This window comes from Podarcis liolepis (assembly GCF_965112155.1).
Source record: "Podarcis liolepis genome assembly, chromosome: 1".
Classification (NCBI taxonomy): Eukaryota; Metazoa; Chordata; class Lepidosauria; order Squamata; family Lacertidae; genus Podarcis; species Podarcis liolepis.
The window spans coordinates 43270219-43296164 of record NC_139554.1 but is presented as its reverse complement, the minus strand read 5'-3'; the positions used below and the strand labels follow the sequence as shown (position 1 = coordinate 43296164).

Sequence of the window (25946 nt, the reverse complement as noted above, 5' to 3'; positions counted from 1 at the left end):
GCGGGCATGGAAAGTAGGAGAACAGAAAGCTCAGAGGCAGAAAGCACAGATCATCCAACATAGAGATGACGTATAATAGGAGAGACGGAGGGGGTGGGGCTTTATTCGGAGCAACGCCATTACTGCAAGAGAGGCACTTTTCAAAGCCTCTCTCTGCGAATATTGAATAAAAGACTTGGTAAGAACTCTTTTTGTTTATCTAATTCTTGACTGCGCACCATGGGAGGGATGTGATTCCCTGAAGCCTGACATTCACCCTGTCTGATAACATAGCTAGCAATGCAGCCACATGGGGCTGTGGTGGGCAGGCAATGCAGAGGTGAGTAGTGCCTGTTAGAAGATGCATGTGTTGAGCCTGAGCTAGGAAGGTTTTATGGCTCAGTGTGGGTTCATTGCACTTCTGGCTTCAAGCATGATGGCCTGCTTCTTCTGCTAATGTGCTCTTTCGTGTGTGTTATGGGTTTCTGAAGAAGATAGTAGTCTTAAAACACCTGTGAGTGTTGGTCACACTTTTACTGGTCACAGGCATGGCAAGCCATCTCCACCCCCTCTCCTGGCCTTGTTAGTTTGTACACTGAAATAGTGGCATTACTGCTCCCGCCGGCTCCAGCACACCCCCACCACTGGTGTCTGAAGCAGAGTACACATAATATTAGCCACCACCTGTAGGTATCTTGAAGTTCCTTGAGAAATATTGCTGTTTTCCTTCAAACCATTTCCCATCCTGTTTGAAAACATAAGCTGCCCTTAAGCTGGGGGTAATCAGATAATTGTGTGTACGGCAGCATAAAATGTGACTTCAACCGCAGCAGAGGGAAATGACCTTGCTGCATTTTAAGCCACAAATCTGCACATGCCCTTTGTTTTTCTCCCATAACAAAAGGTCTACAAATGCTGTGTTGTGTTCAAGGCGGCTTTCTGCGATTCCACAGGTGTGCTTGGAGCGCCCTCTATTGGTTCACATTTGCAGAGTAAATTGATTTCATTGTGCACAGCTTTGAGTGCTGTTGTTGTCGTTGCTTGTTGTTCCTTGGCTTTGTAACTCAGAATCCAAATCAACAGGAAGTTCATAACCAGCCTGCATCTTTATAGCACGACGTAACCTCCGCTCTCCTCTATGCTTATGCGGACTGGATTGGCACAAGCCGGTTTATTTGATAAATGAAATAAATAGAACACAAACAGAAGGAAGCCGGCAGTAGCCTTTGAAGTGCTTTTCTAGGGCCAAGCTAGATTTGACGTGGGAGATCCACAATGTAGGATCTCCCACCACTTTTTAAAAAAATCTAAAGAAATAGGATGCGGCACAACTGGGGAGGTTGTCACATGGCATTTTGTAGTGGTAGATATGGATAAAAGGGCAATCGTCGTGGGTGAGCTAGTTGTATTTCTCAAACTGCATAAGAGGATGTATGTTGCTGTAGTTATGTGCTGAACTTGCGGTCAACAGGGAGACCTGGGTGCAAATCACTGCTTGGGCATGAAGGTCACTGGGTGATCCTGAGCCAGTCACTGCCTCTAAGTCTGCTTGTTTCATAGAATTGTTACGAGGGAGGAAATGGGATAATCCAGTGAAGACAGGCTTGAGCTCCATGGAGAAAAGCTGGGGGAAGAAATGTCTATGATGATTTTTAAAAACAGTTTGCTAAGTCGCCAATGACTTCTGCACTATGTAATGTACACAGGAAAAATAACAGTACAAAAGCACTAATGAGATTGTTGTGCTTGGCTGGTGCAGGAAAGAAGCAGGCAGTTGATAAAATATTATTTAATAAAATGATTATCAAGAATTGTGGATGTTACAGTATATATATACAAATCTGATTTCCAGAAACTATTTTTAAAGGTGTTACTTACGGCCCCAGCAACAAAGGTGTACAACGGCCTACAATGTTTCTCAAAAGTTTAGCATGCCATCAGTCATAAATAAAAGTAAACAGTTTAACCCACTTTTGTTTATGATTGCCACACATTCTGGCAATGGAATGGTTAACTGAAGGAGCTGCACTCTCTTCTGTCAGGACCACCGGTTACAGAGATATTTATTATGGTATTTTTGTTTAACAAGAAAGGGGGTGGGAGAGTGGGAAGTTGGTTAATACTTGAGAAAAACAGTTGGCAAGGATATAATCAGGCAGGAAACAGGAAATGATGTCACTAGGTAACAAACAGGAAGCAATGATTATAATACAATGAGATCTCCTTGCTTTGGGTTGAAGCTTAAGGGGGGAGGGGAATTCCCTGCCACCAAGAAGGTGCAGTTTTGGTTCCAACTATTTCAGCTTGAGTGTTTTATTTTCTGGGAAGTTCTGGGAAGAACATAGAAAAATGCTTACTTAGCATAATTTGTTAGAAATTCACCTATAAACCTACAATATTAGATTTTCATACCAACATACTGCAAAATTCCATACTAAGTCCCTATTATGGATGGGGATATTAACTGAGAGGTTTTCTTTCCCCCAAAACTTTTTATTGATTATTTTTGTTACATACCAACAAAACAAAACAAAACACAAAACAGGTAAGCAACAGGAGCAATACAGAGTTGCAGAATCAAAAAATAACAGCAAACTAGAGGTTTTCAAGAGCAAAGAATGTTGAACGCTCTTGCCATAATAAATGTTTTACGTTGTGATCCAATACCTATACATATCTAGGAGTAAATCCTTCAGACATCTATAGGATTGCACTGTTAGACTTTTGTTTGTTTTTGTTTCTGTTTGTACAGAAATTATGAATGGACACTTCTTGGAATGTGAATTCTAGTGGAAAGTGGAATGCTGCCTTTGTTAGCCTTATTTTGAAAATTATACTTAAAATAATAAGGATGCAAATGAATGGTAGTCTTGAGAAAATATCACAGATATGTGCTAAGATCTGTGAGGCAAATTTCTCCCCAGCTCCAAATACAGAGAGCTGGTATTACTGATACACATCAGAAGTCATGTCTGGTAGAAGACTGATCCTTAAATTAAATCTGAAGCAAATTTCTGCCCTAGCAAGCACAACAGGTCCATTTAAAAAAACAAAAAACCCAGACTTTATGTGGTTCGAAAATGCATTGAAAAGCATGTGATGAATGAATGAGTAATGGGAAGATGTGTAAATACCCTGCAAGCAAATCAGGATGAATGCAAGTTGAATGCTCATTGTCACATAACACAACTGCCTTCCCCCAACAAATGAGAACAAATGCTCAGTAAAGACCAGACTAGCTTTGTGAAAGTAACTTAGACTGAATGCTGGATAAACAGGTTGTCTGGAGAAGCCTAAAGTTCCTTTCCTCTTTGGAGGAAATGTTTCCTCCTCTGTCTGGAGACTCGGTGGGTGTGCTGTGTAATCTGGGATCTTATACCCTCAGCAGGCCTATCTGACACTCAGCTCCCTGGGAGGTGGGGGGAAATCTTTTTTGAGAGAGACAGATGCTTTTAGAAGCAAAATGTGGCTTTGTGATTCCTGGCTGATCAAACCTCCAGGGCAGGGCTTGCTAGGGTAACTTGATTTGGGCCTAGCATTTGGAGGCAATGGTTTTGAAAGCTGGCCCTTCTAAGTATTTTGCCAATTACCAATGACAAAAGGGGGCAAGATAGGAATTTTCTGTTGGCGGTTGATCCTTAACAGTCACCACTTACCTAAACAATCACTTAATAGCAGCGTACAACACTTATCTGCACTCCTGGTATTGATGTGGACGTCAGTTGCGCTCGTCGTATTGATGTGGAAGTGCTGCCATGCAAAAGGTGGGTGGGTGGACAACAAGACCCTCCTGGGCAGGGCTGCCTATTAGTGGGGTAAAATGAGCAGTCCTAACTTGAAGGGGCTGGTTTTATTGATCAGTTCAAAGGGATGTTTTGTGTGTGGTGTACACAATTGCCTTTGGCAGAAGCAGAAGCAGACGGTTGTTTTAGGAAACAAACCCTGGCCCACGCCCTGTGGGTTTTTCGCTGTAAGAGCAAAGACCAAAACAAAAGACACCAGTTTGCAAGTGAAGCTGGGGAAGTGAGCAGCATTGTTGGGGAGGTCGGGATGGAGTGATGAAGACGCGAGTTCCTCTTGGAATGGGCATGCAGAGCAACACATTTCCACACACTAGAATCACAGAACTGTAGAGCTGGAAGGGACCACGGGTGTCATCTAGTCCAGCCCCTTCTAATGCGGAAATGCCCAAGGTGGGGATCAAACCCACAACCCTCATGCCATACCGACTGAGCTATCCCAGATGTCATCTGATGTCATCATTGCTGGGGTTGACAGTTGGGTTGTCCTGCCCATCTGCCATCTGTGTCACCCTGCAGAGGTGGGGCCAAATAAGGATCTGGCCTGCAAAGCCAAAATGGTTCCTTACCTCTGGTCCAGAAGACCTATTTATTGAACATTCATTTTGATTTGTTTGAGGGGAGGTTATATAATGTTGCATCATACGCAAAGAAATCAATGGTCATAACTAACTTAAGACTATAGATTTCGGTGGATCTGCTCTAGGTACAATTTGATCAAATACAACCATAATAAAATTAAGAGCTCTCAGGACAAATATATTTTATTTGCATCAGACTCACAACAACAACAACAACAACAACAACAACAACAACTATTATTATTATTATTATTATTATTATTATTATTATTATTATTATTATTATTATTTATACCCCGCCCATCTGGCTGAGTTTCCCCAGTCACTCTGGGCGGCTCCCAATCAGTGTTAAAAACAGTACAGCGTTACATATTAAAAACTTCCCTGAACAAGGCTGCCTTAAGATGTCTTCTGAATGTCAGGTAATTATTTATCTCTTTGACATCTGATGGGAGGGCGTTCCACAGGGCGGGTGCCACTACCGAGAAGGCCCTCTGTCTGGTTCCCTGTAGCCTCACTTCTCGCAATGAGGGAACTGCCAGAAAGGCTGCGTATGAAACAATAACCCGCAGCGATGAAAACAGAGTTTGGCAAAGAGCTGTAGAATCATACACTTATTCAGAGCTAGGGTTTGGATTAGGAGCAAAATGTACAGTCTTCTCTCTGATGTACAACAAATATATATTGACCAACCAAGGTGGATATAAGAATAAGAAATAATGGGGACAATGTAGAGACACGATGGCGTCATCCATACCAAGCAGAAATTTAGTTCACCACACAACTGGTCAGGTTACCTCTCTCACACACAGAGCTGCCAAAAATCAGTTTCCCCCCCTATATGAGCAAAACTGTGAGCAAAGTTATTACCGTATATTGTTTTTTTTTAATTTATGACCCCAGCTACGCAAAAGAAGTTGGAGTCATTACTAACACCGAATGGCTTCACAGTAGACCAAGTGTGGCCAAACTTGGCCTTCCAGCTGTTTTGGACCACAACTCCCTTCAACCCTAGCTAACAGGACCAGTGGTCAGGGATGATGGGAATTGTAGTCCCAAAACAGCTAGAGGGCCAAGTTTGGCCATGCCTGCAGTAGACTATGCCATTGTACAATGCACACAATCCTACTTCATTTCACTTATGGCCATATATCACTCACCTGAACTTCAACTCATGGCCAAATAATCCTGCAATTCAATTTCTGTGGATTTCTTAAAAGAAAGAAAAAAATCCTTGAGCTGTCCCTTCCGTTTAGCTAAGAATTATCCCATGTGAAGGTTTTACTGTACAGTGGTACCTCGGGTTAAGAACTTAATGCGTTCTGGAGGTCTGTTCTTAACCTGAAACTGTTCTTAACCTGAGGTACCACTTTAGCTAATGGGGCCTCCCGCTGCTGCCGCGCAATTTCTGTTCTCATCCTGAAGCAAAGTTCTTAACCTGAGGTACTATTTCTGGGTTAGCGGAGTCTGTAACCTGAAGTGTCTTTAACCTGAGGTACCACTGTACTAGCAACCTTTGTAGGTTTGGGAGAAAAGTCAGGGATGTCTCATCCTGCAGTTGGATGTGTACAGGTTATCTCACTTTAAAGCAATAATACTTTACATTCTTTTTCTTTAATCTCCTTAGGAGTTCATGCTTAGTTGGTAGTGGTCCCTTTTAGAGCTCTTGTTTGTTTCGCAGAATACAGATTCACATATAAATCCTTTTTCATCTGGGTTCAATGGACATAGTTCTCAGCCCTGTCCTTCCTTGATATGATTTTGTGCTTTGTCTTGAGACTCAGAAGCCAGATTTGGGTCTCAGTCCTGTTTGCTAAGCTGTGGAGAGAGCTCCCTGACTATTTTGTTGTTTAGCTGTTTTTTGTTTAAAGCTGGACTCTCTCTTTCTCTGTATGTAATCCGTGCGTTCAATTAAGAGAAGCATCTGTTGGGTTTATTTCACATTGCCAAGGAAGGGCTGCAAATCAGCAGCATCTGCTCTGCTTTTTGTCAATGGCTTGTTTTTCATAATTTGCTCTGCAGGGTGAGTGTTTGGGGATGGGAGGGATCTTTTCGCTTCTCCCATCTTTATTATTGTTTGCCTCAAATGGTAGTCAAGGAGACTGATTAGGATTTTCAGCTGATTTTACTAAGCAAAGAATAAAAGAGGCAAGCGGAGTTTTTAAGAAGGTAAACAAAACTGTGTACCATTGAAAATAAAGCACAATAAGGACTGCTCATTAATAGTTGTTATGACTTGTTTAATGATGTGTTATGAATTATAGGCAGGATTCACCTAATGAACCCCATCAGAGGACAGCCCTAACCTTAATCCTTCCACCCTTGCAACAGGGCTTTCCCCTCCTCTGGTGGGGGGGGGGGTGTTCAGGAGAACCCCAGAGCAACACACAGGGGGAGGATCACTCCATTTGGCCAGCTGATACGCTTACACAGAGAGAATGTTTGTTAATAGTGTGACGTTGAACTCCACCCACTGGGTTTGCAATTTCAGGTTGTTTTGAAGAAAGATTTTGTTTTAGAAGAGACAATGCACAGCAACCCACATAACAAAATACTTAGATTTAAACTCATTCCATTCCATTGGCTTCATGGGCTTCAATCCAACTCCTGCAGCTCAGGTAGATAATGCTTAACATTTGTCTTACTTTAAGGGCCGTAATAACTGTAGTAAACCTATCGCTAATTAGCCAACATCCTGAGATTTTTATGAGTAACAAGTTAGCAGTGCCTTTGCCACTCATGATTGGCGTGAAGACGGTCCTAAACCTCATGCTGTATTATTTACTACTACTGAGAAACATCCAGAAACGGGGAGGTAAAACCACCACCAGCAGCAGCATTAAACCCCAGGGCACTTTCCCCTGCCATTTCTGCAAGGCATGTTTATCAAGTCCTATAAGCAGTAGAGGCAGCCCTGTTATAATTAAATTATTATTATTATTATTTATTTATACCCCTCCCATCTGGCTGGGTTTCCCCAGCCACTCTGGGCGGCTTCCAACAAAGTATTAAAATACAGTAGTCTGTTAAACATTAAAAGCTTCCCTAAAGAGGGCTGCCTTCAGATGTCTTCTAAATGTCTGGTAGTTGTTCTTCTCTTTGACATCTGGTGGGAGGGTGTTCCACAGGGCGGGTGGCACTACCGAGAAGGCCCTCTGCCTGGTTCCCTGTAACTTGGCTTCTCACAGTGAGGGAACCAGGCAGAAGGCCCTTGGTGCTGGACCTCAGTGTCCGGGCTGAACGATGAGGGTGGAGACACTCCTTCAGGTATACTGGACTGAGGCTGTTTAGGTCAGGGTGGAAGGTGCAGGGTGCTGCTTGGTTGACGCTGACCTATGACAGGGCCTTCTCATGGCAGTTCCCATTTGGGGAATGTCCTCTCTGCTGAGGTGCATCTATCTACTGAGGTGCATCTATTTCAGAAGGAATTTTAAAACAATCCTGTTTACCCAGGCACCCAATGGGTGAAGAATACCTTGTAACCTAGTAACCTTGACATTATTAGCTGTGGAAGTACGGTATGTTATTGTTTTACAGGTTTTTAGATGTTTTGAAGATGTTTCCACTGTATTCTTTTATCACTGATGTTGCACTGCCCTGCCCTCTTTTGGGAGGAAAGATACAAATTTAATAATTAAATACATTATTATTTGGGGAAGCAGAAATCTGGAAGCGTGCCCGGATCTGTAATAAACAATGCTGTGACCTAACACTGAAAATAATTCAATTAGTTATGTGTCTTATATGCAGTTTCTAATTTCTGTTTTCTCTCACACATTTTATCATATTTACTTTACATCCTGTTTAAAGCATTTTGGAATAGACAGCTGCTCTGATACATCCTGAACTCTGTTAGAACAGAGAAAGGTAAGAAGCCGGCAAAGGAACTTTCTCGCTCATTAATAGAATATAAAGTTGAGAAGTGAGTTTATTTATTCCCGAATCCTTTTCCAGAATGAACAACAGATGTAATTTCTATTGTTGTGTAAGAACTAACATAGTCCTTAGAATAAGGACAAAACCCTGGCCTATGTAAAAAGCTTGGCTTTATTACATTTCTAGATTAAAAATGTAAGAATTCTTACATCAAAGCAGGTTATCAACTAAAAAAATAAATAAACTGAATTCATTCACCAGAAACTGTGACCTTTGCACATGTTATGTAATGCCAAGCAACAAATTTATATTACTACAGGACCTGTTAGAACTCAGCCTCTATGACAAAGAGATTTCCTGTAAACACTGGAAGATCATGAAACTCAAGTCATAAAATGAGAAACCACACCAAACTTTGCAGTAGCAGGAAAGTATTTTCATTATTTGAAAAAAAAATAAAATTCAAACTTTGTCATCACATAAAAACATAACATGATAAGTAATAAACATATTTACACTTCTGTTTTTGATTATAAATATACATTATATACAAAATAATGTTACAAAATGTAGAAAGTTCAGTGCTTCTGATTTTCTTTTTAAATTATTGAAATACTATGTTTTAAAATAACTACAAACAGACACTAGTATAAACCATATTATTGATTTCTGAAGGTCATTTTCATAACGGTCTTGAATGGTCAGACCAAAAGGTCAGTACTGAACATTCTGAGCAAAATCTTGCTTGCACAATTCAAGGCTGGAGGTGAACAAAACTGATGCTGGGATTTACAAGGTCAGGAACATTGCTCTTCCACCACAGAAAGCACAATCCCAACTTCCTTGAATGAAAATTTGCTTCCTCTCTCTGCTTCCGCCATATTCCCTTTCCCACAGTACATGTTTATCACTACAAACATCACAGCACTTCCTATCTGAAATGTCTATTATTATTGCTGTAAATGTATGAGAGTCTGCGTGCACTGAGTTTTCCAGTTCAGAACTGCTCCTTTGGACTAAAAAACATAAGGTTACTCCTTTCCTTGTAGCAGTGTGAAGGAATGAAGAAGCAGGACAAACCAAGAAATTTATGATTTCACCCACAGATATCCCTCAATAAGTCCCCCTTGTAGCTTAGTCTTTCTTAGCCCAGCAGAGCTGTAGATAGTGGTGGTTGTTCTGCAGCAAGGAATAAAACTCCAGGGCTCATAAACACTTCCCTGGCTGTAAAAAAACCCCACAAGTTTAGACTTGGAGGTTATTTGCAATTGAGGTGGTGGCACCAGATTCAGATATCCAACACAAAATTCCAAATCCTACCTAATGCATATGAAGAAGAAACACACTTCTATTCATGGTGACTAGTAGTGCAAAGGGCATGAAAACAGCTGATTGATTTTAAACGCATTTGTAAGGCTTTCAGCGAGCACTGGGATTAAGTTTCCTCATACTGAGGAGGCAGCAGCGGCAGGATTCTCCTCTGCTGTTTAAAAGTCCATGGATGTTTCTGTCATTCAGAAATAGGAGCAATTCCCAATTCACTGCTCAGTTCACCAAAGCATCATCCTAGGAGATGAAATGCCAGCTCATTATCCACCTCCCCTTACATTGTTTGGAATACATGGAAGGGGAAAAGGGATGTAAAATAGAGAAGCAACAGGAGGTACTGGTAGTAAGTAACTCCTTGCCAATACTGTTTGGGTACTGCAGGGGGAAAAGGCAGTTATGTCTTGATTTGGGCTCTCTAGATTATTAAACACGCTTCAGGCACTTTCAAATCCAGAAAAAAATGGTGAGCTCATTTATTCTGTATCCATTATATGCATAGAAAAACATGTTTCTTCATTCATTCTTCTCACAGTATTGCTGGTTTATTCTGTGATGGCAGAGTGCCTTTTGCACCAATGGGCACCTTCCAAAATGGAAGTTTTGGAAAGTCACACAACTGTCCACGAGCAACTGGCAGCAAAGTAATTTCAAAGGCTAGTAAAAGACACCATCACTGCCTCTCCCCTCCCTGTAGTCAGTTATATTCCTCCTATCAGACTTCAAAATAAGGGAACAGGGGGCCAAAAGGTCTATTGCATCTTTAAATTCACAGTCTGTCCAGTTCACCCACTTCCATCCTCTCCTCCTCCTGAGAGCAGCAAATTGCATATAATTTAAAAAATCCAAGTCCAATCCAATTGTGAATTGTAAACAATTAGCAGGAATGTCCACCTTGTGGCATCTCCAACACTGAGGTGCAAACAGAGCAACCTTCATTCTTATACCTGTTTATAAACAAATGGGAGGGGGAGAAATTAGAAACAGGCAGTGCTATTCAAAATACAGATTAAAGTTGCAAACCAAATCCCCCCCCCCCAGTAGCAGCAGAGTTTTGTGGAGCAGTGGGGCCACCAGATGGGAGCAGGATAATTGGCCTGATGCTGTCAAGTGAGGGCAAGGGGACTGGCATGAATTTTATCAGTATCCCCTTCCTGTTGTAGCCCTTTGCTCCACATTCCATGCCTTTTTGAAACAGGTTTTCAGGAGGTGTGGGGTGCTAGAGTGGGAAGTAAGAATGCAGAATTCTGGTTTCAGAAGTAAGAGCTTAAGCCAATGTCTTTACTCTGGGATTCAGACCTTAAAAACAAAACAAAAAAACCCTGAAGAAACTAACCCATTAATTTCTCTATTTTCTTAAGTATTGTTTGCAGGAATGATCTGAGCAACACTAGAAATAGTTCCATTACTACTCACTACTTGCCATATGTATGGAAATGATGCCTGCAAGTCTAAAACTACATTGCTATCTTTTCAGATTTTTATTATTAAAAAATGAGACCTTAGCTCTATAAATTAATGACTATTGGTGACAAATATAGCTTAGGAGCAGGATATCTGAAGAATCACCCCTCTCTGCATAAACCTGCTTGTCAGTTGTGGCCACCTTCCAGGGCTCTGCTCTATGTTCTGCAGTCAAGGCAGGGCCTTTTCGGTGATGGCACTCCAATTGTGGAACTGCCACCCAAGGAAGAATACACTGGCCCCTTCTTTATTGTCAGGTAGGTGGTCAAGACATTTTCCCTCTTTTAATATGTGTTGTTATCTCCGTTTAATTTTTGTTTTGAATGTCATTTTTGTTTGTATTGATATTTATTGTTGTAAACTGCTTTCAGAGCTCTTTTTGGAGCTAAAAGCAATATAGAAATGTTTAAGTAATTAAAACAGCGGACGCTGTAACACTCCAACAGTTTGACTTTAGCCCCAATGGCGCACTCTTCCGCTGTCTCTTGAGACAGGCGGGTGGCAAAAATTAAAATCTATGTAGGCAACATACATACCTCTGTGGCTATAACACACTCATTTCGCTCCTCTGCTATCACAAAGACAGATTGGTACATGGAATCCCTTGGAGAGCATATAGCTGATATTCTACATTCTGGCTTTTCACTGTTGAAAACAAAAAACCATGATAAAAATTCTAAGCAAAATGTTCTTGTTTCATGTGTTAAAACTGAAGAAAGGATCTTTTACAGTAGCTTAGGCCACGAATGACAGCAAATATTTAAAAATTCAGTTTCCAACCAATGACAACCTCAGTCTTCTATGACCAAATAACTATGATCAGGCTGAAACTTGCATATGGGGAGTAGCCTGGTTTCAAGTAGCATTCATTGTGTTTTATTGAACCAAGTAAATCAGCTTGACTTACTAGGTGCAGTAGATGCACAAAATTTTAAATATTTTATGTAAAGGCTGTAAGTCTGCATTAAAAGACAGAATTTGGAACTACTTGGCTGCACTTTCTTTTTGTCTCTCTTCATTTCCTCACATTCACAAGACCAATTAAATTAGGTGAGCAGTTCAAGCATAAAGAATCTGGGTAGAGGTGTTTTTGTGAAGTCAACAACTTTGACAGGAACAAACGCATGCAGCCCTGCCTCACATGTCATGATAAGACACAGTTTGTCTTAAACCATGGTTGAATTGTGAGTGTGCCTCTGCTGCGTAGACCCCTTGTGTGGCTTCTCCCTACTTGCCCCATGTAGCTTAAACAAGCCATAGTATGACTTATCACATCATTCAATCCCAGACCATGAATTGTTTGCTTTAAACTGATGATGAGCAATAAGCCAAAAATAAGCTTAAGAACAAACATTAGTTGCTTTCTAGCCCTCAGATAATGGTTTCTTGGAATCTGTTACAACATAGTCCTACCACCTATCTAGCTACAGGATTGGCCTTGAATCAGTGGACTGCAACCTGGCCATAAGATGGGTTGTGCCAAGGCATTTAAAATAATGTTATTTCATTTAAGCTTTAAGGAAGGTAAACCTCTTCCAAAACTTGATAGATTGTCAACGCTCCTCTGTTGCTGTGAGTGAAGTGTACTCTGCATGAAATTTAAAATGTCAGAGCTATCCACTTTCCATGCTTTTCAGAATCTAACACATTTATGAGTTGCTCCCTACTCCTGTTCTTTGCACTACATAGGCTTCTTTGTTCACAAATGCAGAGAAATTAGATTTCTTTAGAAGGTGTTCATACCTGCGTAACCAGAAAGGTGATTTCTCTCCTATACATTTTTCACTTTTATGATATTTATCTTCCTGAGCCCCTCTACTCGTCAGTTCCTTCATCAGGTTATAATCCAATGTGTGATTCTTAAGTTTGTAGTTTGATTTCTCCAGCACGCAGTCTACTTCAAGGTCTTTGTTTTTATTGGTGTTTTTAAGTTGAGAGGCTGGGATGAGATTTTCCTTCTGGAAGTCAGACAGGTTGTTCATGGCTTCTGAATTCTGTTCTGGCTGTCTCTGCATCTGCCGGATAACTATAGCGATCATGCAGCACAAAATGAGAAGAGCCACTAGCCCGACTCCCATGGATATGGCCACCCAAGGAACCTGTTTAGGAGGCTCTGAAACTGAACGCACTGGAAATTCACAATGGCTGCCCATGAAGCCAGAAGGGCAGTGACAAGCAAAAGAAGTAGGATAAAGCCCAACATAGCATGTTCCCCCATTCTGGCAGGGCTCAGAGGCACACTCATCTCTAGTTCTGGTTTCACAGTTTTTGCCAGCGTAGCCTGGCAAGCAAGTACATGTATAATCATGTGTAGTCACAAGGTCATGACAAGATCCTCCATTGGTGCATGGATTTCTGGAACACTTGCTGATGTTTATCTCACATTTCTGACCGGAGAAACCAGGACGGCAGCGACACACGTGTTGCTGGCCCAAAACAAAGCATTGCCCACCTGTAGAGAAGAGCGCAATAAAAAAAAGCTTGATTAGGAATGTATTTTTTATTATAATTTAGCGACTGCTGTGTTACACTGAACACAGAAGCAAAGACCAAGACTACCCAGGCACTAGAATATACAGGGTGTCCTTTAAAAGAGGTCCTGTGGATACAGCGTACATATGTTCCACAGGGCCTCTTTTCAAAGACTCACCCTGTAGTAGTGCAGCCAACAGGGCAAAGCTGAGGAGAAGACATAACCTGATACAGAATCATCAAGAATGAAGTAGGAGGACATAAGCAAGTAGCAGGCATCACAGAATGTGTGTGGGAAATGTTGTGAGAAAAGATATCAATTGGGAAATATTGACTTGATGCACAAGGAGACTTTTCTAGACGCAGAAGGTGCAGAAATGAGGGAATGTAGACGACAAGAAGAGGTCCAGTAACAGCTAAGATTGCAGAAAAGCAAGAAGAAAAGATACAGTACAGAACTAAGATTTAGAAACCCAAAAATGGGTGTCAGATGGTCCATCAGTTGCTTCCAAAATCCACCGATGGGCCACATGAAAATTGCAGAGGGTCTTGGAGGCACTTATGGATTTTTCTGTCAGTTGTAGCAATTATAATGCACTACACTACATGTATTATTTTGAATTCTATTTTTACAGACACACTGTTCCACCTGAATAACATTTGTGGACCACTAGTAGTCTACAGACCTATTTGGGAACCCCCTATACAGTGGTGCCCCGCAAGACGAATGCCTCGCAAGACGAAAAACTCGCTAGACGAAAGGGTTTTTCAGTTTTGCGTTGCTTCGCTAGACGAATTTCCCTATGGGCTTGCTTCGCAAGACGAAAACGTCTTGCGCTTTTTTCTTAAAGCCGCTTGAAGAGGCGCAGTTGCGACGGACCGTGCTTCGCAAGACGAAAAACATCGCAAGACGAAAAGACTCGCGGAACGAATTATTTTCGTCTTGCGAGGCACCACTGTACTATAGTCTGGTCCAAGGGGTCACGAAGAGTCGGACACGATTAAACGACTAAACAACAACAACAAATACTACAGTCTTATGAAGTGATCATGTATATAAACAAACAGCATTGCAAGCTACTCCTCCACCCTGTGAGTTAAAGAACAACTTAGGAAGAGTTATTTTGAGCTGGGGGGAAAGAATCACTGGAGGGAAAAGGGTTAAGGAGACTCTTTCCCCTTCCACTCGGCCGAAGCTGATCCTTTTTTAAAAAATGTGGAGGAAAAATAGGCAACTCATTGTAACATGCAATATAAACCTCACAAGTAAGTAGAAAATATACCGTACAAAGTATACCTTATAATAGTAAAAGAAAACTGACAGATCAAGGGAGGAACACAGAATCAGATTAAAGTTGCATTATTGTCTGTCCCCAAAGATGAAACTCCTCTGGTGAAAGGACTTACCATTAGAACAGGGGTTGTTGGTACACCTGTCTTCTTTCTTTTCGCAGTTGGATCCTGTAAAGCCCATAGGACAAATACAAGCATAGCTGGTTCCTCCTTCTCTTTCTAGGCATGTGCCACCATTAAAACATGGAGAATCAACACAAGTCAAGGCACTGTGCTCACAATTAACACCATCGTATCCTGGGGGACATGTGCATTTGTAGTATTTCCCTAAATCCTGTGGGGGAAAAAATAAGGAATATATAAAATTTAGCTCCTTCAAACTAGTTGCTTTCAGTTACATTTCCTGTCCATTTTTCAAAGGGACATAAACTTTCAGAGATGTGAAAGCAGGTGCACCCAAAACAAATTAAATTAAAATGGAATCAGATTGGGTCTCCAAGTAAGCAGGGCTAAAACACAGCTAAAGGGTCTTGCAGATGAAAAAGTAAATGCACACTATAAATTAAGTGATAGTACTACAAAGAGACTTGAGTTCATACCAACAATGTACTTCTCAACTATTGATGGTTACTAAAAAGAGCACTGAGGGAATAAGACTTATTAACCTGATATGGACTGTATGTACTCAGACACTACCAAAGTGAAGTAAGACAGACTGAAAATATTACTTGCAGTATAACCGTGTAGCTAAAAGAAGGTACATGAAGCAGATAGATGTGTTTTATATAGCACTGAAGGCCAGGACTATGCAGGGGGATCAGTAATATTTTTGCTTTTGTTTGTGTGCAAGCCCTATGCGAGCTTCAGGGCCCCTCTGTGCCATAGCTGGGGGTGCCACCATATCTGCATCAGCGCTACCCCCACCCTTTTTTGCCGATGCCGCAGTGCCTGCTAACTTCTCCTTCCCCAGTGGCCAGGAAGAGTCTCCAAGATGGTATCCACCAACTATCTACCTTGAAATCATCATCAGAGGCCCTCAAAATAGCAAGAGGCTGCTAGGAGGAAGGGCCTTCACAGGAACAGCATCCTGGTTCTGGAATGTTCTCCCTCGGGAGGCTCACTTGGAGCATATTCTGTATTCCCTTCAGTGTCAGGCAAAGGCTATTTTAAAATTCTTCCAGGCTTTTTAGGGACTTTTAATAGTTTTGATATTTTTGATTTAAATTTTAAAGATCTGCCTGTGGTTGGTTTTCTCGATTTATTTCTGCTGTAATGTGTTGCTTTTATTGTTTGTACTGTATTTTAACAATGTACACCCTCCTTCCCCAGACCTGTAACCAGTCAATCAGTCCCTCCTCTTTACTGGTCAGACAGGGGTATTGTGAACATTCATGCATACTACCCCAAACTCATCAGTGGAAGGACAAGATATAAATATGGAAAGCTGCTTTTTCTCTTTCCACAAATAAATTTCCAACATATAATTAGTTCTTACTGTGCAACTGCCTCCATTCTTGCAGGGGTTACTGTCACATTCGCTGATATTCCGTTCACAGTCAACACCAGTAAAACCCTCTTTGCAGGAACATGTATAACTTCCCTGGCCAGTGTTCATGCAGGTGGCCCCATTTTTGCAGGGTCTGTGATGGGTGCAGTAGTTCAGATCTGCAAGGACAGAAACATGACAATGAGATAGTTATGTTTTAACAAAGAACAAAAAAGATGAGGCACTAGAAGTAGCAAAACAGAAACTTTGGCCAAAACACCTTCAATTTATTGTTCAATAGAATCAATGGAAATTTATGTCCCCAGCCAGGACTTTTAGGAATGCCTAAAATAAACATCCTGGGGGTACATAAGCTCAGTACTTTCCCCACAATGTAGTTCTCATTGCCACAATGAGTAATGCTTAAAACCTTTCCATGTGCAATAAGACAAAAAACAAAGATAGTCACCTGGTGGCCCTCACTTTTGTTCATAACCTGGTATATCAAAACGACATGGAAGGAAATGGACTTATGAATGTACTATGAGCTTTTAGTATCATGAATATAACCAAGGTAAGATGGCATACTTTACTTAATGATAGATGATCAATCAGAATTTCACCTGCTAGGCCAATTAAAATACCCTTAAACAGGCCATATTCTGCAATAACTACTGTATATATGCATCCTTAGGGCTATAAGAATGATTTTGCTTTGAATCTGGGTGGGCTGATAAGTGTACTGCGTTTGGAGCTAATACTTGTCTTTGTAGGTGCCTAAAGCTATTAGCAATAAAGGGATTTAAATGTGCATTTATCAAGTTGAAAAAGATCCTAGTAAGTTTATACACTTCCAACATTCTCATTAGGTAGGCTTTCTCTAGACAAAGTTTCTTCTACAAGGTTCAGAAATGTTTCTTAGGATGTTCAATCATACATAGGTGGTATAACCACCTTGAAATATATTGACCATGTATGTGGTTAATAAATTAAATAATTGTATGTCTGCATATTCCCTATAAGGATTCCATTGTAGCAAAAGAACTTGTAACCCCAGTTTAAAGTGCAGATATGACTTTGGAGAACCATAGTTATTCAACTGAGATTACATCAGAGATCATGGAAACATGTCAGGTGCATAGTCAAGCCTGTCCCTCGAAACAGAATCTGGAGATTTCCCCCAATTTCCATTTATTTTAAATTCTGCATTAGTCATATAAGAATAATCCCATGAGTAAAAATAAGGAAGAGCCAGATTCTGTTTGCTTGTGATACCATATGTTTAGAAAACGGCCTCAGTTAGGTATTGTATATGATAGATCACTAAATATACAGTTTTTATAAAGGACAAGAGGCAAGACTAAATGTGTAGTGTGTATTCTTAAAAGAAAAATATGTGTGAATACTTTTGAATGTTCCTGTAAACATATACCACTTTTACAGAAAGAGAAGAATTTAAGAGGAATTTTGACATTTGGCCACAATCATCCAAGACAATCAGATTCAAAGTCTATTAGTTAGACTTCTTGCAGCAACCTAAAATGTTAAATTTCTCCTTAAGAAATTTATCAGCAAGAAAAAAAACACTCACATAAAAATTAATGCATTTTTGTTATAACTACATCAACTAACCTTGATCACAAAAAAGGCCTCCCCAGCCTTCATCGCATATGCACTTTCCTGGTTTTGTACAGGTCCCATGGCGACAGCCCACATGAGGGATACATTCATTACAGTAACGGCCTTTCCAACCACTACGACAGCTGAAAAGAAACAATTGAAATGTCTGAAGTAACTGTTACAATACTTTGAGCTTACTTGAAGTCAAAGGGAATTTTATCAGTGTTGACCACTGAAATGAGTAAAGTGAGAAGGGAGAGGACTCATATACTGTTAATCACATTGAGATCTAATACAGCAACTACTTACATGCACTCTCTTGGCTTTCTGCAAAATCCATTTTTCTCTGAACACCCTTCTAGACAGATAGCTGTTTCAATGGGGGGGAAAAAAGTTTAAGTTAATACTTTCAAAAATGCATTTCAAAGTATTTATTATTGTATTTGTATCCAACAAGCTCAAGACAGCAGCCTAGTTTGCACATCACAGTAAATATTAGTTAACTGTTTACTGTAAACACTGATATGGGCTGCTGATCTGGCAACAAGCCACGATCCCTGGTTTAGCATTATGCTTGAATCAGGGATTGTGGCTTATTTCATGCCCCCAAACTAATGACCATGGTTTCAGCAAAACAAATCCTCATCCCTGGTTGGGTATAATGCTAAGCTAGGGTAATATTTTGTTTCTTCTTGCATGCTGGCAGGGAGGACCAAAAGATTAAACCATCAACTCTGGTTTATTATGATGTGCAAACATGGTCAACATGTTTTCTCATTGACAATCCTGAGAAGCAGTGACTGCCCCAGAGGCAGAGAGTGAATGGCCCACAATTGCTTACAGTTGTATTTTGCACTAAACAAAAATTCAAATTCTGTTCCAAAGATTCTCATATGCCATGCTCAAAATTATGTAAATCAATGTGAAGTGGGAACATGTACAATTTTATGTATAAAACAGGTGTAATTTACATGCATTATTGTGAATTCAACATTTGATTTGCTTTTTAAAGGTAGAGAACTAGAAGAAACCTGTAGCACCAGCACCGTTCTTAAAGAAATTTCCTTTAGGCCAGGAGTTTTTTTGTTTTGCTTTGTCAACAAATATCGACTTGGTTCCCTAAGACCAATGAAAACAAGAAGTGGTTGGATTTTTAGAATTCCTACAGCTGCAGTGCCATCAGTTTTGATGATAGCTGTGAGATATACACACAACTTTAGCAATAAAAAAACTCTAAACTTCTTAGATGTACCTGAGCCCATAGTTAAAATGCCAGTATGAAATTCACTAAGAAGCTGCCCTGGCAACTGGAAGTGTTTTGAAATGTAAAATTAGACTTGAGAATACCTTTTACAGTTCTTGTTATCTAGAACATTAAGCTAAGATACTGGGGACATTCGATGCAGTCACCATCTAAAGCTGGCTGACTGAAAGTAGTTGCAAAGCGGGGAGTGGAAATGATGTGAAGTACAGATGCAGGAAATGGTGTGATGGCCCCAGGAGCAGGTGCAATAAGAAAATGAACCATTTATGAGGGAGCTACATTCCCCTGATTCTTTAGTACCAAGGGAATGGGGGTGGAGACAAGTGTGGTTCCCATTCATTTCCATTATTGCACATACACTACCTCACCCAGAAGAATGGAATGGCATTTTTGCTCTACTGACTTGCTTAGAGTTGGAGGTCTGCATTCAAAACAGGCACACCTGCAGCCACCATAAATGGTAGCACAACGGAATATAATTTTGAGAACCACTTCTATGGAGCCTAGGAAATCGCCAAAGCCCTTTTAAATGTAAGAAATGGTCCCAGAGAGTAAGTAATGTGAATCGGGGAAACCATTGCCTGGCTGCAGCCTTACAGAAACTTTCAAATCACATTTGTGTGTATTAATTAGAAGCCAGTTCCAAAGACAATTGCATCAAGGAACTGATGTCCAGTAGTGCAGCTTGGACATTTGAAGACTGGATTTAGGAGAACCATTTAATCTGTAAACTGTGTGTATACACTTCGAGGGATGGAGAGAAGAAACTGGTCTCGGATATATGGCAGTGGGTGTTTTTTGTAAAAAAATTACTATTTTCATGCTTTAAGAAGGAACTTATTCGGCCTGTTCCAGATAAGGCTGGCGCCCGTTTCCTCACATTATAACTGTCCATGTTATAACTATGAGGCGCTCATAACGGGGTTAGGAGGCCAGTGAGACATTTCTGGTTCTCAGTTGGAACTGCAAGGGCACAGCAACGCATCCGCATGCCGTCCTGCCTATGAGCTTCAACAAAACCCCGTCTCCATCCCTCTCTCTGCCTCGACCCTCGCAGGTTCCTTTTCCAAATCCTCTCAGCCCTCTCGCCCCCGACCCTTTCGACCCCTCCGCCGACCTCTAAGGGCTCGCGCACGCGCAGTGTCCCCCTAGGGTTGCTTTGCTTTCTTTGCCTCCCCGCCCGCCAGCTGTTGGCGCTCGCGACCGGCAGGGGGAGCTGTCGCGCCCTTTCCCTGCCCTCGAGGCGCAGTTTGCGCGCCCGCCCGCGCGTTTTCCGCGCCAACTGGTCGCTGGGGGGGCGGAGGGAGGGGGAAGTCTAGGGCGGGAAGGGCGGCCTCGCTCACCGTCTGTGCAGTAGTCCCCCGTCCAGTCGGGCAGGCAGGCCATGGTGCCGTCGGCTTTGCAGACGTAGTGGCCGAAGAGGTCGTCGCGGTCCTTGCAGAGGCGGGAGCAGTTGTCGCCGTAGTAGTGCTCGTTGCACACCACGCGGTAGGAGAAGTTGAGGCGGGCCCACTCGTGGCTCTGCTGGTCCGGCAGCCACGCCTCGCCCACGGCCAGCGAGCGCCGGATCGCCATCTGGCTGATGAGCCACTTCCGGGCAGGGGGCTTGGATCCTGCTGGGGCGGGAAGGACACAAGCTAGGTTAGGCCTGGAGGGAGAAACAGGACACTCTCCCCGAGCCCCGTCTCCCTTTCTAGCCACATCCAAGGCCCCGTGCCAACAAGGTCTTTGGTTTGCGCCAAGACTCAACTGCGGAATCTGGAATGCGAGAAGAAATGCCCCTGGGAACGTGCAGAGTGCCACTCACTCACCACTCAAAGGGGGGAAATAAACAGAGCATAGAGGCAGGTGATAAGGTTTTGGATTGCATGCAGAAGCACATCTCTTTAAAATATAATAAAAAGCTTTGCACTGACAGTCACCACCCAGGAGTCACCGCTATCTCACACCGTCCTCTAGCTTTAGTCCATCTGCTACACTTTAACCTCCTTTGCATGCCACTGCTGCATCCCTCTCTCACATCCCAAAGGACCATTTGCACTCTTGCTTTACAGAACCCATCCCATAGTGTGGTACTGCATCCTCACAGGTTAGTTGCCACTTTCCCCCCAGCGGGTGTCAGGGCATCAGTTTAACGGCTGTATAATAAGCAGAAATCCAACATGTAAAATATTTTCCATCCTGGCATTCTCCCTGTGAAGACGCGCTACACCTGCTGAATACAGTTGTTTCAGGCAGAGAGGCTCTGCTGGAAGCAGGTGGTAACTCTGCTCACAGTTCATCCCTTATGTTAAAGCACACTGGGCACTTAACTGCTCCTCTTGTCTGATGTGCCTTGGCTGTTCACAACAAGGAAGAATTCCCACACAGCGTCCTTCTGGCCCATGCTACCATGCACAGTGCTACCAAACACTATGCCCTTATTAAAACATTCTCACATTACACGCCAGCTTGGGCTTCCTCTCCAGTGTCACCGTAATTAGCGATGGCGTCTACCATCAATCTTCTAGCCCCAACATACAAGCCCAGACTCTGTGCAATAGATTTCATCAGCTGGTGCCCTCATATTTTTTTAAGTAGCAATGCTCATTGCAACATGCTCAATATAATTAAAAACAGTGAAGGATTTTGTTTTAGGGGGCAGGATTGAAGGTAAGAAATCCTAATAATGCCAAATAAAGAGAATCAACCTGGCCCTCAAAAGGCGTTTGTGACAACGTGTTACCACTGAAATTAAACTGAGGAAGAAAATTGCATTATTCAGCCCAAGTAGCGTGCCAAATAATGTTGATTAAAATATTAATAAGCCAGGAGTATATGGAGACATTTGAGGCTCAACCACTGGGCTCCAGTAATTAGGGGGTCAGGGGTCACATGATACCAGTGTAAAAGCACTGTTCTCTTTTGCCTTTAGTATCCATTATTGTTAGCTGTGGTCCTGAGAAGCTTTACAGAAAGCCTTTCAAAGTAAGAGCTCTTGTGCTGTTGAAATATCCTTTTCCTCTATGTCAGAAAAACATCCCAAAGCCATTATTCCTTTTCCAAAGGGCGGAATTTGAAAAAGGTGTAAAATACAGGAAAAGGCAGTCAGGACTTTTTGGCAGCCTTGCCGTTTTCTCACCAAAGAGCTCCTTTCTTTCCCACGCCAAAAATAAACGGGAGGAAACGCAATTGTGTGGAGATTAAGTAGGGGGACAAAATCAAAGCAAAACCCATCAAGATGTTGGGAACAGCTCTGCCTTGCAAATTAAAGCAAGCATCGAAAATATTTTCTGAACTTACATGCAATAAGTAAAAACAATATTTATTTATGTAGCTTAGGTGGAAGCTATTTAATAACTGTGCTGGCAGACTTAGCTATTTTGTGTTGTTTTTTTAAGCTAGCTTCTGCATAAAGCTGCAAGTTTTGAAAAGCTGTCGCCCCCTAGTGAGTAGGAAAGGAACGGCCATATTCACCTGCTGGATTGTAACCTTCGGGAGCGTGCCAGGCTTCAATGATCAATGAGAAAGTTCCCTGTGAATGGAAAGGAGGAGTGAGAGGAAGGCACAGAACCTAAGACAAGCGTGGAGTTCTAGTGATAAGTGATCGGAAAGGGGCTGTCGGCCTCAGAGATTTAAAACAATCGGGTGAAACCAGAAAACCTCTACCTGGCGGTAGATATACATTTCAATTAATCTAATTGCAGATAGCATTACTTTGTCTGAGTCGATGAAATGGAGCTTCCTCCGGAGGACTGCTTTCATCTCCTGGGAAAAGGCGTCTCTCGCCTCTGACCAGGGTGCAGGAGGAAGAAATGTCCTCTCCCTGCCTCCCCAAGGCGACCCTTCCCACCCCAGCTTCGTGGAAAGCAACTTTCCCCTAGCTACAAAATGTGCACATTTCACTCGCCTTGAGGAACTCGCCGTTCTATTCCGACATGCATTTGCAACGCCCGCAATTAGAGCGCAGCTTTCTACATGGCACCAAGTTATGGAAACAAAACGTCGAGCGCAGGGTTTGTTTATATAGCCTGCAGCTGAACCACGGCGGCCTCTGCTTTTTTATTGTTATTATTTCGACTTCCTCGCTCAACCCCCGCCCCGCTTTTCCAAGGCTGTTGAAGGTGAGCTCTCACCGGCCACGTGAAGTTGAAAGGCAACTTGATGGGGCTGCCGAAGCCCTCGGTCTCCCGGATGGCGAAGGAGTTGATGCCCAGCACCGGGGTCACGATGCTGCCGAAGGTGCAGTCGCCCGGCGAGATCACCGCCTGGTAATGCATCAGGCACACGCGGAAGAAGGTCCTGCAGCCGGACCCGCACGACTCTCCGCTCGCCAGGGCGCCTTGGCCGTTGGCAAAGTGCCGCAGCTCCAGCTGGAAGACGCCCGAGCCGGAGACCTTCTGCGCAAAGGGGAGACACACACAACAGCAGAGCTTATACCCCGAGCTTGTTCCCTTTGGGGCCAACACTTTCCAGAAAGAAAATGAAAAACTCCCCATGCACACATATATAAATGTGTGTGTATATATATACATATTCCCCCGACGGCTGTGCCAACATCATTACCTGCAGCGTCACCGCGACAGCCAATGTCAAGCCCACGAGGCGCAAGGCTGCCATCCTCCCGCTACGATGTGCTTAATTCCTCCCGGGCTGAGCTTTCAAGGCTCGCTCGTATTCCTCAGGTGGTCCAAAGATGCGCTGCTGCTGCTGCTGCTGCTGTTGCTGCTGCCTGGCTCTCCCAAGTCGTGGCACGCAGGTCAGAGGCTTCCCTTCCAAGTACTCCCCAAGACGAAGAGGAAGGTATAATCCAGTGGGGATGCTTTTTAAAGCATCGGCGTGGTCGGAGGGTTAAATCCCGTCGTTTATAAAACTCCCAAGCCCGGAGGAGAGAGGCGGAGGGGCGTGTGAGCGTGGCGCGGCAGCAGCTCGTTCCTTCCCCCGACCTCAGCTGCTGCTCCTGCGCTCGCTCCGTGAGTGGAAAGCTGGCTTCCCTTCGCGCTGTTTATATAGTTGCCTCCTGGCCTCGCAAGCTCATTATGTAAACTGTCCGTCAGGCTCGGGAGATCCCTCCCCTCTTTCTGGAAGAAGGAACCCAATGTGGTGGAGAGCCCGCAGATCCAGAATTAATACCCTGCTGCTGCTGCTCCACACTGACCACCAAGGAGCCGAGCTGATTATGAAGATGCCCCAGCATCTGTTGAGAGATTTAGTGCGCTCGCCACGGAGACGGAGCCCTCGCAAAGGGGAAGGAGGCGGCAGGCAACCGGGGAAAAATTTTGCCTTGTGAAAAGAGTACCCTTCTCATTCGGGCTCGAAAAGACTGCATGCTTCCTAAAGGAAGGCGAATGGAGTCCAAAGCGCTAGTGGACCTGTGGCTTTCCAGATGTTTTCCAACACCTGTCAGCCCCAGCCAGCATGGCCAATGGTTATAGGTGAGGGGAGATGGGGTCCAACAACTTCGGGGCGCACAGATTCCCCATCCTATGCACTCTTGTTTGGCCATATAGTGTTACCTGCCCAGGTGAGAGCAGGTAAGAAACCAGAACTGACGCCAGTTCTTGAGAAATCGAAAGGCCAACCTTGCTGCGGATTTCCACACCCCTCCAAACATCTTCCCCCGGGCTGTTTGGCAAATCACTTCGATTCACAGGGCTCTGAGGCCGGCGCACCGGTGTGCCCTAACCCTGTGGCTATTTCTATCTGCAGCCCCGACGCGTAAGAGCGGAGAGGGGGCAGGACGACGTATTAACCCTTGCGCTGCCTCCGGACAGAGTTAGAAAAAAGTGGCTTTGCTCTAAAGTTGGTATATTCTTCCATGCTTCTCCTGCGGCTCCCAAAGCCCTACCATTTGCGCCCCCAAACCCCACCAGCTGACTCTCCTTGGACAGAGCGAAGCTGCTCTCACCTCTCAGGTGAGGACCGGTGGAGGCAGTCATTTTCATCAACAGGAGAATCGTAACCGTATAGAGTTCGGTTTCCGTGACATCGAGGAACACGCATTGGGTACCAACCCTGTCCCAAGGGCAACATCCCCCGTGGTGTGAATGGAGAGCCTTGCAGCCTGCCAGCCTGCCCGCCTTCCTCCCTCCTCGGAGCGGTGCGCCGGCTCAGATTGTATCCTGGCTGCAGGCTGGTGTGTGCCAATAAACCCCTTGGCCTGATTGCAATGTGTGCTTATTGTTGGGTCGCGTGTCCCTCATTAAAGCCAAGCACAGAGAAGGCCTTTCATGTGGCTTTTATTTCAGCTTGTTAAAAAGGGAGGGAGGGGAAGGGGGGGGGAGAAGATAAACCTTCAGCTGTATGATAATGAGGTCTTGCCACCTTTATGCCAGCCCCTGTCCGCGCTTCTCTTCACCTGTAAAAAAATAAATAAAAAATAAGTGAAATAACCGGTTGGTGCGTTGTTTTGGGAAACAGTGGGTGTCTCCCAGGCAGCCCTTAGGGAATACTCTTGTTTTATTTTGAGGCCAGAAAGCATAAACATAGGTGTGGGTTTCTGCCTGAACCAGACAGGATCGCCCCATGCACTTGCTTTCAAAAGAGCAACTTTTGTGTGTTTGTGTGCGGCATGAGAAACGCCTGCCTTACAAAGCCGAGGAGGACCCAAAGCAAAATGTTGATTTAGGATATGATGTACTAACAGGGATGGGTGGTTTTTTTGTTTTTTGTTTTGTTTTTAAAGTGTGCCTGCCAGATGGCTCCTGGGGGAAGGGGAGGGGGAATCACTTGTTTCGAAATGGATGTAAACTTCTGCTGATCTTGCTTGACTCTAGAAAGTTTCTCTCTCTCCCCCCCCCCCTTTA

General features: G+C 43.3%; 1 protein-coding gene across 4 annotated transcripts; it reads right to left on the bottom strand.

Moving 5' to 3' along the window:
* Nucleotides 1–8650: 8650 nt before the first annotated feature.
* On the bottom strand, nt 8651–25263 carry DLL4 (delta like canonical Notch ligand 4). Of its 4 annotated transcripts, none has more exons than XM_083507477.1 (11): nt 23707–25262; nt 23277–23540; nt 22618–22675; nt 20505–20777; nt 18207–18267; nt 17910–18040; nt 16287–16456; nt 14906–15125; nt 12770–13478; nt 11563–11671; nt 8651–10509 (listed from the first exon to the last, which is right to left on the bottom strand). In XM_083507477.1, the coding sequence occupies exons 1-11, from the start codon at nt 23758–23760 to the stop codon at nt 10504–10506; spliced, it is 2055 nt and encodes a 684-aa protein (XP_083363603.1). In that variant the 5' UTR covers nt 23761–25262; the 3' UTR covers nt 8651–10503. The 4 variants fall into 4 exon arrangements, with proteins under 4 accessions (XP_083363603.1, XP_083363604.1, XP_083363601.1 ...); XM_083507478.1 differs by having other exon boundaries at nt 20505–20774; nt 23707–25261; XM_083507475.1 differs by having other exon boundaries at nt 23277–25263.
* Nucleotides 25264–25946: the final 683 nt, after the last annotated feature.

Bases quoted from the DNA above. Each gene is read 5' to 3' on its own strand.
- DLL4 (XM_083507475.1), bottom strand. From the start codon at position 23,675: ATGTATATATATACACACACATTTATATATGTGTGCATGGGGAGTTTT. The intron at 16,457-17,909 runs GTTAGTTGATGT...CTGTCCTTGCAG, and splicing joins AGGCCTTTTTTGTGATCAAG to ATCTGAACTACTGCACCCAT. The intron at 15,126-16,286 runs GTAAGAACTAAT...TTTCCCCCACAG, and splicing joins AGAATGGAGGCAGTTGCACA to GATTTAGGGAAATACTACAA.